The sequence below is a fragment of the Silurus aristotelis genome, assembly GCF_946808225.1.
Source record: "Silurus aristotelis genome assembly, chromosome: 23".
Taxonomy (NCBI): Eukaryota; Metazoa; Chordata; class Actinopteri; order Siluriformes; family Siluridae; genus Silurus; species Silurus aristotelis.
This window is the reverse complement of record NC_139596.1, coordinates 5,363,635-5,382,109: the sequence shown is the minus strand read 5'-3', so window position 1 is coordinate 5,382,109 and position 18,475 is coordinate 5,363,635. Positions and strand designations below refer to the sequence as shown.

Sequence of the window (18,475 nt, the reverse complement as noted above, 5' to 3'; positions counted from 1 at the left end):
CAATGATTCACTTGGAGGAAAACAGACCACAGAATGCTGATAAAACAAAAAAAATTTCACTTGCAGTAGACAAATACATGGACTCAAAGCCAGATGAAATTTCCACATGACTCACATTTTGCCACTTGCTTAATAGTTCTATAATGAAAACTGAAAAATTGTTTAATGTATAAAGTGTGTCAGGGCTATTATAGTATTAAAAATATGGCAAATTTTATTTTCAGTAAGTTCTGATGATGCATAAATGCATGTTCTTTAGTAATAATTCTTTTTAGATTGTTTTAAATTTTAGTACCATTTTATCCTCTTATATACAGTAAAATACGTCCGATTTATACATTTGTATTTGGTAGTCTTCACTAAATGATCAGAAGAAAAGATAATTTTATATCTAACAAGATACAAAGATTATTTAAGGTAGGAATGTAGAATAGCTGTTTTCAGAATGTAAAATCTTCTTCTTTTTCTTATTCTACTTCTTCTTCTTCTTCTTCCTCTTCTTTTTCTTCTTTCGGCTGCTTCCATTAGGGGTCGCCACAGAGGGTCATCTGTCTCCATACTACTCTGTCCTTTACATTTGCTTTCACACCAACTACCTGCATGTCTTCCCTCACCACATCCATAAACCTCCTCTTTTGTCTTCCTCTTTACCTCCTTCCTGGTGGCTCCATCCTCAGCATTCTCCTACCGATGTACCCCATGTCCCTTCTATGCACATTTCCAAACCATCTCAATCTGGCCTCTTTCACGTTGTCCCCAAAACGTCTTACATGCGCTGTCCCTCTAATAAACTTGAGACCCTTTCCACTTGGTCTCCTGAACACACAACATATCTACCTTTCTCCTCTCCATCATATTAGCTACCTCTCTCCCTTTATCAGTCATAGTACCAACATTTAAAGTACCTACCCGAACCTCCACTCTCCCACACTTCTCTTTTTCCTAATGACTCTGTAGACAGCTTCCTCCTCTTCTTCTTCTCCTACTGCCAACAGTAGCTCAATTTTCACCAGTACCTTGTTGGCTAACAATACCTGTGGCGGTCATTGGTAACCCGGGCCTCGACTGATCTGGTATGAAATTCTGATTCGTGATCTGCAGATTTGATTTGGCACATGTTTTAAGCTGGATGCCCCTTCATAATGCAACCCTTCCCATTTATCCGGGTTCGGGACTGGCACTAAGAGTGCACTGGCTTGTGAAACCCTAATGGCTGGGTTCTGTGTCATGTTAAATATTTACAAACGCAACACTTTTGTTTTTGCCCCCATTTTTCATGAGCTGAACACAAAGATCTAAAACGTTTTCTATGTACACAAAAGGCCTAGTTCTCTCAAATATTTTTCACGAATCTGTTTAAATCTGTGATGCTGAGATAATCCATCCACCTGTGGCATATCAAGATGCTGATTAGACAGCATTATTATTGCACAGGTGCGCTTTAGTCTGGCCACAATAAAAGGACACTTTGAAGTTTAATCACACAGAACAATGTCACAGATGTCACAAGTTTTAAGGGGTTAGGGTTAGGGTTATGCATGCTTGTCGTCCTCATCGAGGTCTTGACCTGACTACAGTTCATTGTCTTAACGAACTTTAGTGGGAAAATGCTCACATTCGATGGCGTCTGGCACTGGCAAGGTGTTCTCTTCACAGATTAATCTGAATTTAAAGCTAAATACATGAGGCAAATAGTGGTCACACCAGATACTGATTGGTTTTCGGATCCCCCCAATACAGTAAAACCAGGCTAAGGCACACCTGTGCAATAATCATGCTGTCTAATCAGCATCTTGATATGCCATACGTAAGGTGGATGGATTATTACAACAAAGAAGTGCCCACTAACACAGATTTAGACAGATTTGTGAACGTCTCTAGGTTACGACCGTAACCATAGTTCCCCGAGGGAACGAGACGCTGCGTCGAAACGCTATGGGAACGCCCCTGCGTGACCGCACTCTGAACCACGTGTGTAATCTGACCAATAGGCGTTTGGTACGTGACGTCATCAGCGGGCGACGTCGCGTAAACAGAAAGCTACAAATGGCTGCGAGATGGACCAGACGCTAGCTACTGCGAGAGAAGGTAAGCGCCGCAGGGATGCAGGGAGTGTGGCAGGGAGACGCAGCGTCTCGTTCCCTCGGGGAACTATGGTTACGGTCATAACCTAGAGACGTTCCCCTTCAGGAACTCGAGCTGCGTCGAAACGCTATGGGAACGAGTGTCCAATCACGCCACACTGACCAGACCCTGCCTAGAGAGTGAGGGCCTCAGCACCAGCACGCAGGACAGAGGAGCCCGGGGTGGCTCTGAGGTCAAGGTCATAGAACCTGACGAAGGTCAGCGGGGTGGACCAACCCGCCGCGTCACAGATGTCCTGGAGTGGGACTCCAGCGGACCAGGCCGTAGAGGCCGCCACACTCCGGGTGGAGCTCACTCCGGGTGGAGTGAGCTCGAACCCCGAGCGGTGCGGGGAGGCCAGAGGACTCGTGAGCCGACACAATCGCATCCACAACCCATCTGCTCAAAGTCTCCTTATTGGCCGGGAAACCTTTCCTGTTCGGGCCATAGCAGACCAGCAGCTGCTCCGACCTCCTCCATGGACTCGTCCTGCGGAGGTAAGTGTCCAGTGCTCGCACTGGACACAGCCGGTGCTGTCGCTCCTGTTCGGGGGCTGCATACGGAGGAGGGCGGAATGCCTGCAAGACGACAGGACGTGAGGGAGCCGAAGGCACCTTAGGCACGTACCCAGGTTTCGGGTAGAGAAATGCTCTGGTCATGCCAGGGGCAAACACCAGGCGGGACGGGGCCACAGACAGAGCCTGCAGATCCCCGATCCTCTTCAGGGAGAAAACCGCCAAGAGGAAGGTGGTCTTGACCGACAGAAACCTAAGGGCCACATCAGCTAACGGCTCGAAGGGGGGCTCAGACAGAGCCGCCAGCACAACAGCCAGATCCCAGACAGGCACTCTAAATTGTGTCCCGGGCCTCAGCCTCCGGGTGCCGCGGAGGAAACGTGTCACCAGTGGGTGCCTGCCCAGTGACTGCCCCGCGGGCGGGGTGCCATAAGCCACGATGGCGGACACGTAAACCTTGAGGGTCGAAGGGGACAACCCTGCGGCAAACTGTTCCTGCAAAAACTCCAGAACTGAACCGACCGGGCAGTTAACCGAGTCCAAACCACGGTGCAGTCGCCACCGTGCAGCATACGACCTCCTCGTAGAGGGAGCCCTGGAGTGGAGAAGGGTGCCAACTACCTCGGTAGAGAGACCAGCCGCTACGAACTGAGCCCCCTCAGGGGCCACAGCCATAGCCTCCACAACTCCGGGCGGGGGTGAACCAGGGTTCCGCCCGCCTGTGAGAGGAGATCCCTCCTGGGAGGAATTTCCCACGGAGGGCCCTCGAGCAGGGACACCAGATCCGCAAACCATTGCTTGCCCAGCCAACGAGGCGCTACCAGGAGGAGACGGACTCCTTCCCGGCGAACTCTCTCCAGAACTCCAGGGAGCAGAGCGATCGGGGGGAAAGCGTACAGGCGTAGCCTCGGCCATGACTGCACCATGGCATCCAGCCCTAACGGGGCTGGGTGAGAGAGAGAGAACCAGAGGGGACAGTGCGAGGTCTCCTGGGTCGCAAAAAGATCCACCTGGGCTCTGTAGAACCTCCGCCATATAAGCTCCACCGTCTTGGGATGGAGACGCCATTCCCCAGGCCTCGGGCCCTGCTTTGACAGGGGGTCTGCTCTGCCATTCAACCGACCCGGGATGTAAATGGCCCTCAAAGACAGGAGCCTGTCCTGAGACCATAAGAGGACCGCTCGCGCCAGCTTGTACAAGGGACGAGACCGGAGACCCCCCTGGTGGTTGATGTAAGAGACCACCGCAGTATTGTCCGTCCGGACCAACACATGGCGATTTCTCAGGGCCGGGAGGAAGTGCTGTAACCCCAAAAACACTGCCATTATCTCCAGGCAATTTATGTGCCACGAGAGACGTGGGCCGCTCCACAGACCCTGGGCGGAGTGGCCACTCATGACCGCTCCCCACCCCGTGAGGGAAGCGTCCGTTGTCAGCGTCACGTGACGGCACGGAGCCCCCAGCACCGGGCCACAGGACAGGAAAGGACGGTCTTTCCAGACATCCAAGGCTTGAAGGGCACGCCGCGAGACCTTGATAGCACGATGCGGGTCTCCCTGATGGAGAGCCCCCTGCCCCGGAACCACCACTGGAGGGGCCTCATGTGCAGGAGCCTGAGCGGAACTATGCTGGATGCCGCCGCCATGAGACCCAGCAGCCTCTGAAACTGCCTCACAGTGAGTGGCTGGCCTTCCCGCATTTTCCTGACGGCGGCGAGGATGACCTCGACCCGAGCAGGCGACAACCGTGCCTGCATCCTGGCCGCATCCCACACTACGCCCAAAAAGGTGGTTCTCTGTGCCGGAGAAAGCACGCTTTTGCCGGCGTTCAGCCGAAACCCGAGCACCTTCATGTGGGCGAGGACGACATCTCGATGCCGAATCGCCTGACGCTCTGAATGAGCCAGGATCAACCAATCGTCGATGTAATTCAAAATGCGGATGCCCTGGAGCCGCAATGGGGCCAGTGCTGCATCGACGCACTTCGTGAAGGTGCGGGGCGAGAGTGCCAGGCCGAACGGGAGGACCCGATATTGGTATGCCACGCCCCCAAAGGCAAACCTCAGGAACCTCCTGTGCGCAGGAAGGATGGCGATGTGAAAGTACGCGTCCTTTAGATCTATCGTGACGAACCAGTCCCCGGACCTGATCTGAGTCACGACCCCCATGAGGGTGAGCATCCTGAACCTGAGCCTCCTGAGAGAGCGGTTCAAAAAGCGAAGATCCAGAATGGGACGCAACCCGCCATCCTTCTTCGGAACGGAAGGCGGAGCCCTGCAGCTGATGACACCACGTGAGAGGCGGCGTCCCTCCCCCATCCGTACCGAGTCTCTGGGCGGAAGTGGAGGGAGACGCCCGCTGGAGGGAGGCCGTGCTCTGAAGCACATCCTGTGGCAGAGTCAACGGCCCGCCCCCCTGGTGGTGCGGGGGAGGGACGGGCACCGTAGCGAGAGGTGTGCACCGTCCCTTCGACTAAAGATCGTCAGGATTTCCGCACCACAGCCCGTTTGCTGGAGGCGAGGGTGACCCTCAGGTCAGCCTGCTCCTTCTTGGGCCCAGAGCGACGCCTCGGACCCTTAGGCCCAGCCCGCGGAGACCGGGTGGCAACGCTCTGTTTCTGGGCTTCGCAGTGCCCGGAGGGACCGGGCTGGGGCTGCCGCTGACCAGCCCCACGCGATCGGCGAGGGAGGTACTGCTGAAACGCAGCCGACTGCTTCTTAGACTCCTGAAACCTGTTTACGACCGCCGTCACCGCGTCGCCAAAAAGGCCAAGAGGAGCCATCGGTGCATTCAAGAGCACAGCTCGATCCTTGTCCGGGAGGTCGGACAAGGTGAGCCACAGATGCCTCTCTGTGGCCACCAGGGCCGCCATGGACCGACCAACGGCCCGCGCCGTGTGCTTCGTGGCCCGAAAGGGTTAAGTCGGCAGTGCGACGCAACTCCTTAATGTCAGAGGCCCCAGAGCTAAGTCCCTCATCCAAATCACGTAGCAGGTCAGCCTGGTATGCCTGCAACACACCCATGGTGTGGAGACATCCTGCAGCCTGACCTGCTGCCGCGTAAGCCTTCCCCACCAAAGCCGATGTAGCACGTAGCGGCTTAGTAGGGAAAACCGGAGCCTTTAGCGACGAAGCCACGCCAGGAGAGAGATAGCTGGCTAGCGTCTCTTCAACACGCGGCATCGCCCCATAGCCGCACGCCTTAGCCCCAACCACATTCGCATAGAGCGAGGAGTGGCGAGACGAAGAACGCGCTGAGTACGGGGTCTCCCAGGAACTGGACACCTCGCGTGCAGATCGGAGAAGAACGCGACACAGGACGCAGAAAGCGCTCATCCAGCTTACTGGGTGCGCGCTGTTTCTGCTGCTCCACCGGCCAAGCTAGATCCAGCTTAGCAACGGCTCGTGTCACGACCTCGAGGAGTTCCTCATACAGCACAGGCTGCGAGGACTCCACGGGCTCGCTAGCATCCATCAGCTCACCCTCCTCAGAGAGAGAGACATGTAATGCCGCGCTGCTCGTACCGGAAGAAGAAGCAGCCATCGGGCCTGCTTCTCCGATAGAGCCGAAGCTCAATTCAGCCGATGAAGCTGAAGCGGACTCATCCGACTCCAACCCCGCCGCTAAATCGGCCTGCGAGCCCCACGAGCGCCGGCGCCGCTTCGCCTCGGCGAAAGCGGGACCGGAGCCGCGAGGGAGAGAGCTCTCCTCAAAGAGCGCTCTCCGGGAGCGAAGCGTGCGCATAGCCATCCGGCTACAATGCGAGCAATCGACACCCTCGAGAGCCAATTGTGCATGCTCCACTCCCAGGCAAACAACGCACCGATCATGCGAATCCTTGCCCGTAATGAATCGCGGACACGGATGAACGCACCTACGAAAACTTTGCCTGCCAGCCATCACTCGATCAGAAACACAGCGAAACAGCGCTTACCTGAACGAGCAGAAAGCTAGCGTCTGGTCCATCTCGCAGCCACTTGTAGCTTCCTGTTTACGCAACGTCGCCCGCTGATGACGTCACGTACCAAACGCCTATTGGTCAGATTACACACATGGTTCAGAGCGCGGTCACGCAGGGGCGTTCCCATAGCGTTTTGACGCAGTTCGAGTTCCTGAAGGGGAACAATATTTGAGAGAAATAGTCCTTTTGTGTAGATAGAAAAAGTCTTAGATTTTCGAGTTCAGCTCATGAAAAAAAGGGGCAAAAACAAGTGTTGCGTTTATAATTTTGTTCAGTATATGTTAAATATCAAGAGCGGCTACTTCGCCCGCTACTGTTTTCAAATGTAAATGCATCTGGAAGCTGAGTCATTTCCCCTGGACTTTTATCAGGTTCATCAGAAAAAAGAAACTGCTACTTCTATTTAACCAGATAGAATTTGAGTTGACATGACGTAGCTTCTAAATAACTGCACCTGAATGACTAAGAAAGCACAATATAAATGCATGTGGTGGGAAATATGATAGGATATATGATATATAATATAATAGGAAACACATCATTCCCTTTCCCTGGCTTCACCCTCCACTCACAAACCGGAACTAGACCATGCACCTTTTCCAAACTCAAATTTTATTTTGATTTGTAACATACATATTCATAATGAGTTCATTATGTGTACATGTAGTGAAATGCTTTTTACGACTGTCCAGCATCTAAACATGAAAATAGAATATTAAACTAAAAATAAAATAAAGTATATAAGTATATTACAAGTATAAAGTATAACTAGTATAAAACTATATAACACATAAAAATAAGGTCAAAAATGTATATTCTATATATAAATGTATATATTATATTGTATAATGTATAATGCTAGGGTCTAATTTCCTGGAAACCAGAATGATCAGTTTCTGGTGCTTTGCTTGAGATGACCTGCTTGAATGTCACTGACAATAGTGTTGAATTTCACAGCTGTGTAAATGTTGTTTTTTTTTAAAACTTACAGAAAAGTTAAGCTCATGTGGTAGTGAAATTAGTAGTATTTTTTTGCGAAATACTTAAGATGCAGGCTGGTTAACATGCACCAGATGTTGGAGCTCTGGAGCAGTCTGATTCTAACCTGTCTTCATATGCTCCTCATGGCCTTCTGGAGTTTTTAATAGGACTATTTGACAGCCAGTGTACCTCTCTTTATGAAATATTATTTTATAGAGAAAATAATGAATAGCCTAAAATCTTGTCATTTTTAGCATTTATTTAAACCCAGTCTTACAGCATTTCGTGATATAATCACAAAATTGTATCTATTGACTCTGTTCATGGACACGAATTTCCCTCTTTTTTCATGTCATTCAGCATGACTAATGATCTAATGTTTTTCAATACAATGTATTTTTTGTGCCTCCGCCACATTTTCTTTCTGCCACTGGGCAGACGCTGTATTTTTTTTTCCTTAGTTGTTATTTATATTTTAAATATTCTTCAAGCACTATTACTCAACATTTAATTAGCAATTCTTAATGCTTTTTATTCTGTAAGCTACTTGGAATTATAAAGCATCATCAGTGGTTGCTTTGAGTTAAAATATAGTAAATATATTCTCCCAGTAAATGACCAAAGTCTGCAGATTTGTGCTACGGCCATCGCTGATAAATTTTTGCCATTTCTATTTGGCAAAATACCATTTTCCCATCTGTTTGGTGTGTGAAATCTAGTAGTAAATCCTACAGTACCTACCATGAGTGAGAGAGGGAGAGGGAGAGAGAGAGAGAGAGAGAGAGAGAGAGAGAGAGAGAGAGAGAGAGAGAGAGAGAGAGAGAGATGGTGGCTCTTAAAAGTGCCTTTGGGTTTTATAAATCAGGTGACAGGTGACTGGTTTGACAGGATCTGCAGGTATCGTTACCCAACAGGGTACCAGCGGAAATTGGGCTACTGTTGGCCGAAGGAGGAGAAGGAGAGGAGGAAGACGTCTACAGAGACAGCAGGGAAAAAAATAAATGTAGGAGATTGGAGGTTTGGGTGGGTTATTTAAATGTTGGTACTATGACTGGTAAAGGGAGAGAGGTAGCTGATATGATGGAGAGGAGAAAGGTAGAGATGTTGTGTGTTCAGGAGACCAAGTGTAAAGGGAGTAAGACCAGGAAAATTGGAGGTGGGTTTAAACTGTTCTATCATGGTGTGAATGGAAAGAGAAATGGTGTAGGGGTGATTCTGAAGGAAGAGTACAGTAAGAATGTAGTGGAGGTGAAGAGAGTTTCTGAAAGGGTGATGAACGTGAAGCTGGAAGTTTAAGGAGAGGAATGTGGAAGGGCAGATGGTGGTTGATTTTGCTAAAAGGATGGAAATGGCAGTGGTGAATAAATATTTAAATTTTTAAATCAAAGGGTGACATATAAGAGTGGAGGAAGGTGCACACAGGTTCTATGTAGGAGATGCAACCTGAAGGAGATTGGAGACTGTAAGGTGTTGGCGGGGGACAGTGTAGCTAGACAGCATTGGATGCTGGTCTGTAGGATGTTTTAGAGTTGTAGAAGAAGAAGAGGAGAGTGAGGACTGAAAGAAGAATAATATGGTGGAAACTGAAGGAGAAAGACTGTAGTGTGAGGTTCAGGGAAGAGGTCAGACAGGGGCTCGGTGGTGGTGAAGACGTGCTGGATGATTGGGCAACTACTGCAGAAGAGATGAGGGAGACAGCTAGAAAAGTACTTGGTGTGACATCTGGAAAGAGAAACACAAAAAAGAGAAACAAAGTAAAAAAATGTGCTGATGGAATGAGGAAGTGCAGAAAAGCATACGGAGAAAGAGATTGGAGAAACAGGATTTGGATCGACAGAGAGATGAGAAAAGTAGGCAGGAGTTCAAGAACTGGCATCGCTATTTTGTATTTTGTCTATTTGTCTTACACTGTCCTGTATTGTCTTGCACTGTCTTGTGTTGTCTCTGCACTGTTTGCACCATGTTGCACACAATGCACTTTATGTGGTGAGGACACTTACTAGTCCTTCACCCTGTGTTTTCTGTTTTCTGTGATTGCTGTTGTATTTAGCACCAGGGTTCAGGAGGAACGTTGTTTGATTTCACCGTGTAATGCGTCAGCTATATATGTTTGAAATGACAATAAAAGCTTCTTGACTTGAAGAAGATAAAGCAGCAGGTGAAGAGGGATGTGGCAAAAGCTAAGGAAAAGGCATATGAGGCGCTGTATGAGAAGTTGGACACTAAGGAAGAAGAAAAAGATTTATACTGATTGGCCAGGCAGAGGAACCAAGCTGGGAAGGATGTGCTGCAAGTTAGAGCAGTAAAGGATTGAGATAGAAATGTGTTGACTAGTGAGGAGAGTGTGTTGAGAAGATGGAGGGAGTATTTTGAGCAGCTGATGAATGAGGAAAATGAGAGAGAGAGAGAGAGAGAGAGAGAGAGAGAGAGAGAGAGAGAGAGAAAGTGAGAGAGAGAGAGAGAGAGAGAGAGAGAGAGAGAGAGAGAGAGAGAGAGAGAGAGAGAGAGAGAGAGAGAGAAAGAGAGAGAGAGAGAAGGCTGGATGGTGTGGAGTTGGTGAAGCAGGATGTAGATAGGATCAGTAAGGAGGAAGTGAGAGCAGCGATTAAGAGGATGAAGAGTGGAAAGTCGGTTGGACCGGATGACATACCAGTAGAAGCATGGAGATGTTTAAGAGAGATGGCAGTGGAGTTTTTAACAATATATTTTTTTAACAAGATTCTGGAAGGTGAGAGGATGCCTGAGGAATGGAGAAGGAGTGGGCTGGTACCGATCTTTAAGCATAAGGGAGATGTGCAGACCTGCAGTAACTACAAGGGAATTAAGTTGATAAGTCACATCATGAAGTTATGGGAAAGAGTAGTGGAAGCCAGGCTGAGAGAAGAGGTGACCATCTGTGAGCAACAGAATAGTTTAATGCAGAGGAAAAGCACCATACAGTGAGGAAAATAAGTATTTGAACACCCTGCTATTTTGCAAGTTCTCCCACTTAGAAATCATGGAGGGGTCTGAAATTGTCATCGTAGGTGCATGTCCACTGTGAGAGACATAATCTAAAAAAAAAAAATCCAGAAATCACAATATATGATTTTTAAACTATTTATTTGTATGATACAGCTGCAAATAAGTATTTGAACACCTGTCCATCAGCTAGAATTCTGAATCTCTCAAAGACCTGTTAGTCTGCCTTTAAAATGTCCACCTCCACTACATTTATTATCCTAAATTAGATGCACCTGTTTGAGGTCGTTAGCTGCATAAAGACACCTGTCCACCCCATACAATCAGTAAGAATCCAACTACTAACATGGCCAAAACCAAAGAGCTGTCCAAAGACACTGGAGACAAAATTGTAGACCTCCACAAGGCTGGAAAGGGCTACGGGGAAATTGCCAAGCAGCTTGGTGAAAAAAGGTCCACTATTGGAGCAATCATTAGAAAATGGAAGAAGCTAAACATGACTGTCAATCTCCCTCGGACTGGGGCTCCATGCAAGATCTCACCTCGTGGGGTCTCAATGATCCTAAGAAAGGTGAGAAATCAGCCCAGAACTACACGGGAGGAGCTGGTCAATGACCTGAAAAGAGCTGGGACCACCGTTTCCAAGGTTACTGTTGGTAATACACTAAGATGGTCATGGTTTGAAATCATGCATGGCACAGAAGGTTCCCCTGCTTAAACCAGCACATGTCCAGGCACGTCTTAAGTTTGCCAATGACCATTTGGATGATCCAGAGGAGTCATGGGAGAAAGTCATGTGGTCAGATGAGACCAAAATAGAACTTTTGGGTCATAATTCCACTAAACGTGTTTGGAGGAAGAAGAATGACAATTTCAGACCCCTCCATGATTTCTAAGTGGGAGAACTTGCAAAATAGCAGGGTGTTCAAATAATTATTTTCCTCACTGTAGATGCAATATTTGCTTTGAGAATGTTGATGGAGAAGTATAGAGAAGTTCAGAAGCAGTTGCATTGTGAGTTTGTGGATTGTAGAGGACAAAGTAGTATGGAGACGGATGATCCCCTAATGGGAGCAGCCGAAAGAAGAAGAAGTAGTTATGTGTAGTAATGTTAGTTGTATTGTTATTACTGACACATTCAGGGATGTAGCAATCATTTCAAAAGTAAGAGGAACAGAAGTGTCAAATGTAATAATAATAAAAAATATATATTTGTTATACTTGACAGGGTTCATTTTCTCTTACTCCTTTTAGACTGGGCCTTGAAAACATAAACACAAGAACCTACATTGTTAAATGTAAATGTCACCCAAATCCCCCAGGTATTCTACACCAGATCAAATGACCCCTGACCCACACAATAATGCAGTGCTCCACACTAAGATGTCCTTCATCTGATAAAACCTAAACTAGACATGGCTTATAATGAGGTTAACTCGCCCTGTTTAGCAAGTCTAATTTCACAATTTATTTTTTCCAGTTTATTGTTTCAGTTTACAGTTTCCAAAAATTGAGGTACGAGCTCGAGACGCCGCTGCTCACTGTATGTGTGTGTGTGTGTGTGTGTGTGTGTGTGTGTGTGTGTGTGTGTGTATATATATATATATATATATATATATATATATATATATATATATATATATATATATATATATATATATATATATATATATAGTTACAGATTACATTTGTTTCAAGTGCTTTTTATTTATTCTGAAAGGTACAGGGAAGAGTTGCAGGGGGCTTCCAGTATAAATTTTATAATTTTGTATAAATAAAACAGGTGACATTTGGCCCCATGCCAGATTAAAGTGGTATAAAATTTCTAGTGCTTTCCTCATACAAATCTGGAATCTGTCCCAAGGGTGAATCCACCATCTGTACAGAATTCACTCCACGTACTCGGAGCTCATAGTCGATCAGCTGTCTCCAGAAGCCATGGTTAGGGCGAATGATCGGCCTGCACGTCCTGAGCAGCGCGTGCGCCTCCGTGAGCGACATCTCGCGATATTTTACGAGGTAAGCGAGACACAGTGTGGCGGAGCGGCTGACTCCGGCGCAGCAGTGGACCAGCACGCGGCCGTGCAGCGCTTTAACACCAAGTATTTTATCTGCAACTGGATCGAAATGTTCTTGAATCTGAGCTGAAGGAGAATCGGAGACAGGCACATGAACATATTCTACAGAAGGAAGGCGAAAATTGTCCGTCTCCTGTGTAGCGTTAATGATGCAGCTGATTCCGATGCGGGTTAATACCGAGCTGTCTGTGGCCGTCTTGCCGTTGCTGATGTACAGGTAGTCGGTTATCTGACTCGGTCCAGACAGTCGCGGTGCACGGGTCCAGCATGCTGCGTCCATCACGTGTTTACCTATTAAAAACAAACAAAAAAAAGGGTTAATGCTTGGATTTGGCCTCATAGATAGCGTTAGCTCTCTGATTACTTTATTTTGTTATTTACTGCGCTACCCGGAAAAGACAGCTAGGGTTATAACCCTTTAACCTTTTAACCTTTTACCTAATGACCTGTAGTCGGAGTTGTGTGTCCGAAATTGGTCACTCATTCACTGATCTCTAGCGATTTCCAGAGAATTTAGACACTGACGTCAAAATCCTGCGTCACCCAGACAAAGCTGTTTCATCAATTCAGACAATGTCGTCATAAATGTTAGTCCTACCTCCTATTAACATCTGAGGTGCATCATAAAATGTATATAGTAGTAGGTACTTTTTTCACCATGTGTATTCAGCATTAAGTTTATTTTATATATATATATATATATATATATATATATATATATATATATATATATATATATATATATATATATATATATATAATTATTAATTGATAATGATTTAAAAAACAACACATTACTGTCAGACATTTATTTAATCAATTTAAAACCAGAAAGAAAATTAATAAGAATAAATAATTATATTGTTGTAAACTTTTTTCCAGTGAAGACCAGAAGATCTTTCAGCAGTAGTCTTTATTGCAGACGTCACACGTCACAGCGTTCTGCTTCGGCACTGCAGTCATCAAGTCCAACTTTAAGAATTAGCATAGTGTTGTTTTTCTATATCATCGTGTAATTTATGCTGTTACTTAATTTGTCTCCTAAAGATTTTATAACGTGTATATATGTACGTGTAGTTCACAATACAGAATAATAAAATAAAACAACTATTTAAAAATTACATTCCAAACTGCATTTCATTGCCTCTGTACATGTACCTTGCACATTGACAAAGTTTAATTTAATCTAAATATAAACCTACATTATGTACAGAGCTTTGCTGCAGGATTTCCTGTCAGTGTCCTTGAGCTGACACCAAAGCTAAACAACATCAAATTCTGGTGAAACTTCTGTTCATGGGGAGATTTTCCTTTGTGCTGTGTCATGGTGCAGTATAGGGATGTAGTGCATTATTGAGTGTACAGCGGATGTACAGAGTGCATTGTGGTAGAAACGAGTGAGTGAAAGTCTTGAATGATGTTCACTCTAAATTCAGACAGCAATACAAAAATGCTGACACTTGATATAGGAGATATCTAGGAGATAGAGAACAAATTTGGAGTACGTTTGGGTGCTTGATTATGTCTGTCATAAACACGTGACCACATTCATACATTGATCTCATCTCTGCAGTCACCTCTTACAGACACAGATGTTCTCATCCACAGAACAGAGGTCACATTGCCAGTAACCTCATCAACCTCCTCGGTTGTCTCAATCTCAGACAGGGGTGGTAGGTGGGCTCTGGAATTGCCAGTCTGCTGTAAGGAAAACTAACTCGCTCACTGAGATGAGAATATCCCCACAGAACAAAGCTACACCATCTGCCATGTCTTCTGCCTATGCTTTCTCTCACTCACCAAGAGAAACAGGTAGAGGTAGTGGGTTAACTTGTCAAGGAGATGGTGTTTCATACCTCTCTTTTTGTATCATCCAACCATGTCTTCTTTTAATTTCCATTCAGTTTCTGTTAACTCTCCAATCAACCTCTTCATCATTGTCATGATACGAAAGATGGACACACTCCTCACTTTCCCTTCTGACAGCACCCCTCTGACAGTTTTTGGTGACTTCAACCTCCCATCTAACAGACTTTAGTCATCGTTTGTCATCTCTCTCTTTTTTGTATGTTTTTGTACTCTTTTATCTTTTACTGACCCAGACTCTTTTTCCTCTCTACCCTTGGACTCTGCCACTGACACTTTCCTCTCCTTTCTTTTCTCAACCATGAACCTCCTCTGCCCCAAACATTAAACACAAGAAGACTTCTTGCCCCACCCCCTGGCTGTCAGAGGTTTTGCACAGCAATCGGTGAGAACTTAGATCATCAGAGAGGAAGTGGAAAAAAATCGCAACTTGACGCAGACCTCGAATCTTACCGTGCACTCCTGACCGTATTTTGTTTTGATGTGAATTCCGCTAAAACCCGAGGCCTCTGCACAAAATTCTTGTAAGACTTAAATCATTTCACTACTTCACCCTCCCTGCTCCACCTGTTTCATCCTCCCTGACTGCTGAAAACTTTCCCTTCTTCTATGATAAGAAGATTGAGGAAATCTGCCAGACCTTCACTTCCTCCCGAACAATAACTACACAACAAACCTAGTAATTCCCTACGCCTTCATTTTCAAGCTTCTCAACCATAGCCAAAGAAGAGATACTGCAAGTCATCCAATCTTGCAGTCTGACCACCGGCCTTCTGGATCCAATCCCTTTAACTACACTTCAGAACATCTCACAAGACTTCCTGCCGTTCATCTCCACAATCATCAACGGGTCCTTAACATCTGGCCATGTGCCAACTACCTTCAAGCAAGCAAGGATTATTCCCATCTTGCAAAAACCTGCTCTGGATCGGACATCAACAACTTCAGACTGATATCACTTCTCCTTTCTTTCTAAATCTCTGGAACACACTGTTTTTAACCAATTGTTTGTCTATCTCTCACAGAACAACTTCCGTGATCCAAACCAGTCTGGCTTCAAAGTGGCACACTCCACAAAGATGGCCCTTTGGGCTGTCACTAAGAAACTACATGCTGCTCGATCAGCCAAGCTGTCATTTGTACTCATCCTTCTTGACCATTTAGCAGCATTAGACGCAGTCAACCACAAGACACTGTTATCTACCCTCAGGAGCCTCTGTATCCATGGAGCAGCATGGGAATGGTTTGCTTCCTACTTGGAGGGTCGCTCATACCAGGTAACATGAAGGGGGTCTACATCTGTCCCACACAGACTCTCCACAGGTGTCCCACAAGGCTCAGTACTTGTTCCCCTCCCTTACTCCCTCTATACCCACTCTCTTGGTGAAGTCATATCCTCACATGGGTTTTCTTACCATTGATATGATGTATGAATTTATCACACCTGATTGTATATATAACACAGTTCATGGTGCCAATTGAGTGCCTGGGCCATGTACAAGATCTAATTCAGTCAATAGTATATTAAAATTTCTGAAATAAAGTGACACCTGGTTCAAACAATTTAACATATTAAATTTAAATTAAACATTTTAAATTGCCATGGACTATTGCTAATGGTGGCCATGTTTGTTGTGGCAAAAAAAAAAAAACATTTTCAGGCTCAGAAAAATAATCTGTTTCTGACTTACAGGCTCCCCTACTTCTTGTGTCCTTGGGTTAAAGATTCCAATGTCTATGTAGGTTTTAAGTAGACAAAAAAATAATAACTAGTTATGAGTTACACTATATGGACAAACGTATTCGGGTAGCTGGCTTTTTCAGCCATCTGTGGTGCTTCCCTAAACTGTTTCCAAGTTAGAGGCACACAATTGTACTTGATGTCTTTGGCTACAGGTAGCATAAAATTTTTCCTTCACTTGAACTAGAAGACCATGAGTGGCCTGCCATAGAGCTCTGACCTCAACTCTACTGAACACCTTTGTGATGACTTGAAATGCTGACTGCATCTCACATTAGTACATTAAAGAAATAATCTATTTCTATTTATAGTCTATTTCTTTTTCACCTCTTGCACTACTTCCATATGCTGTCCAGAGGGGTGCCAAGGAGATCAAAGAAGGTCGAAATCCTTTTAGTAAAAATATCTTTTTATGATATAGACAAAAGTACTGGCACACCTGACACTTCCAGCCATATGTGGTTATTCCCTAAATTGTATTTTCCACCCACAGTCCAAAAATCTAGTAAAACATTTTCCCAGAAGAGTGGAGGTTATTATAGCAGAAGTCCCTTCCTAATTAGTTTTTCTTTGCATATTTCATCACAAATATTGTCACACTGGACAAATAGTTTCAGATTCATTCAATTTCATTCAATTCAATTAATTTTTATTTGTATAGCACTTTTAACAATGAACATTGTCTCAAAGCAGCTTTACACAGATAATGTGGTGATTAAAAGTGAATATGTTCTTTGTAAGTAAGTTTGTCCCTGATGAATAAGACAGTGGCGACTGCAGAAGGAAAAACTCCCAGAGATGGCATAAGGAAGAAACTTTAAGAGGAACCAGACTCAAGAGGGAACCCATCCTCATCTGGGTTGAACCGAATGTCCATTTGAAGGAGATATACAATGTTGCGGGGTACAGTGATGATGATCAGAAGCGAAATGTATTCCTGAGTCAGTGTAGGAGACTGTTGACATTAACTACAGTCCAATCCATCCTCAAAGCGCCCGTTCTTACTCCGGAATTTCATGGAACCACCCAAGGCGTTGATGAGAAACCATCCCCAGCTGCACAGAGTGGCCTCCAGTCGAAGAGAACACTATCCAGAGGCAGGCCTGGATGAAGTGGGAAGATCCACGGAGGGGAGAAGGGCAGGAACAGTGGTCACTGGAGCCTCAGGAGCAAGTTTAACTCGACCGAGAGAGAGAGAGAAGAGGGTGACAGGAAAAGAAAGGATATGGATTATTAAGTGTCCTTATTGTTGTATAAAAGTTAATGTCACTGTGCAGTTTGGACTCCGGCAAGACTCGCTATGGCAGCATAATTAAAAGGGAGAACCAGAAGTTAAAACAGACATGAGGGATCTCTGGAATAAGAGACGACCCACCACACCACCGTCAACAAACCTGAGTGAACGTGTGAATGTGAGGGGACGACAGCATACAAATATACCAGTTCACCAAACACTCTATATCCATGTTCCCTCCAGATCTGAGCCTTTACCTAAGAAAAAAATCTACTGATCAAAGGCTTGACTGAATAAATATGTTTTCAACCTCAACTTGAACACTGAGACTGTGTCTGAGTCCCGAACACTGATTGGAAGGCTGTTCCGTAACTGTGGGGCTTTATAAGAGAAAGAACTGCCCCCTGCTGTAGTCTTCATTATTTGAGGAACCAACAGATAGCCTGCACCTTTTGATCTAAGTAGGCGTGGAGGATCATACTGGTACAGAAGTTCACTCAGATACTGCGGTGCGAGACCGTTAAGTGCTTTATATGTCAGTAGTAGTATTTTATAATCAATGCAAGATTTAATTGGGAGCAGTGTAGACTGATTTAAACAGGGGTGATGTGCTCATATTTCCTAGATCTAGTGAGGACTCTCGCTGAAACAGAAACACCATCCAGAGATGCTACGTAATCGGAAAGTTTGCTTCTAGCTTCATGTGGTCCTAGTAAAAGTACTTCCGTCTTATCTGAGTTGAGCAGAAGAAAGTTATCAAGCATCCACTGTCTAATGTCCTTTACACACTTCTCAACATTGTTAAGCTGATCTCTCTCATCTGGCTTTGCTGAAATATACAGCTGTGTATCATCAGCATAGCAATGGAAGCGAATCCCATGTTTATGAATAATTTTACCAATAGGCAGCATATATAAAGAGAAAAGCAGAGGGCCTAAGACAGATCCTTGAGGAACACCAAACTTTACCTCAGAGAGTGTGGAGAACTCACCATTTACATCAACAAACTGATAGC

General features: G+C 45.5%; 2 protein-coding genes and 1 long non-coding RNA gene across 3 annotated transcripts in view; all 3 read right to left on the bottom strand.

Annotated features, from left to right (window-relative positions):
* LOC310718318 overlaps positions 1-18,475 on the bottom strand; it is a 198,226-nt gene that overhangs the window by 98,037 nt on the left and 81,714 nt on the right. The gene's annotated exons all lie outside the window — the stretch shown is intronic.
* LOC310718242 (uncharacterized protein) lies at positions 1,876-6,762 on the bottom strand. Its single transcript, XM_083526987.1, has 2 exons — positions 5,391-6,762; positions 1,876-3,920 (listed from the first exon to the last, which is right to left on the bottom strand). Exons 1-2 carry the CDS (start codon positions 5,508-5,510, stop codon positions 2,370-2,372), a joined length of 1,671 nt encoding a protein of 556 aa, XP_083383113.1. The 5' UTR covers positions 5,511-6,762; the 3' UTR covers positions 1,876-2,369.
* LOC310718302 (dual specificity protein phosphatase 18) lies at positions 12,229-13,295 on the bottom strand. Its single transcript, XM_083527078.1, has 2 exons — positions 13,058-13,295; positions 12,229-12,910 (listed from the first exon to the last, which is right to left on the bottom strand). The coding sequence occupies exons 1-2, from the start codon at positions 13,101-13,103 to the stop codon at positions 12,348-12,350; spliced, it is 609 nt and encodes a 202-aa protein (XP_083383204.1). The 5' UTR covers positions 13,104-13,295; the 3' UTR covers positions 12,229-12,347.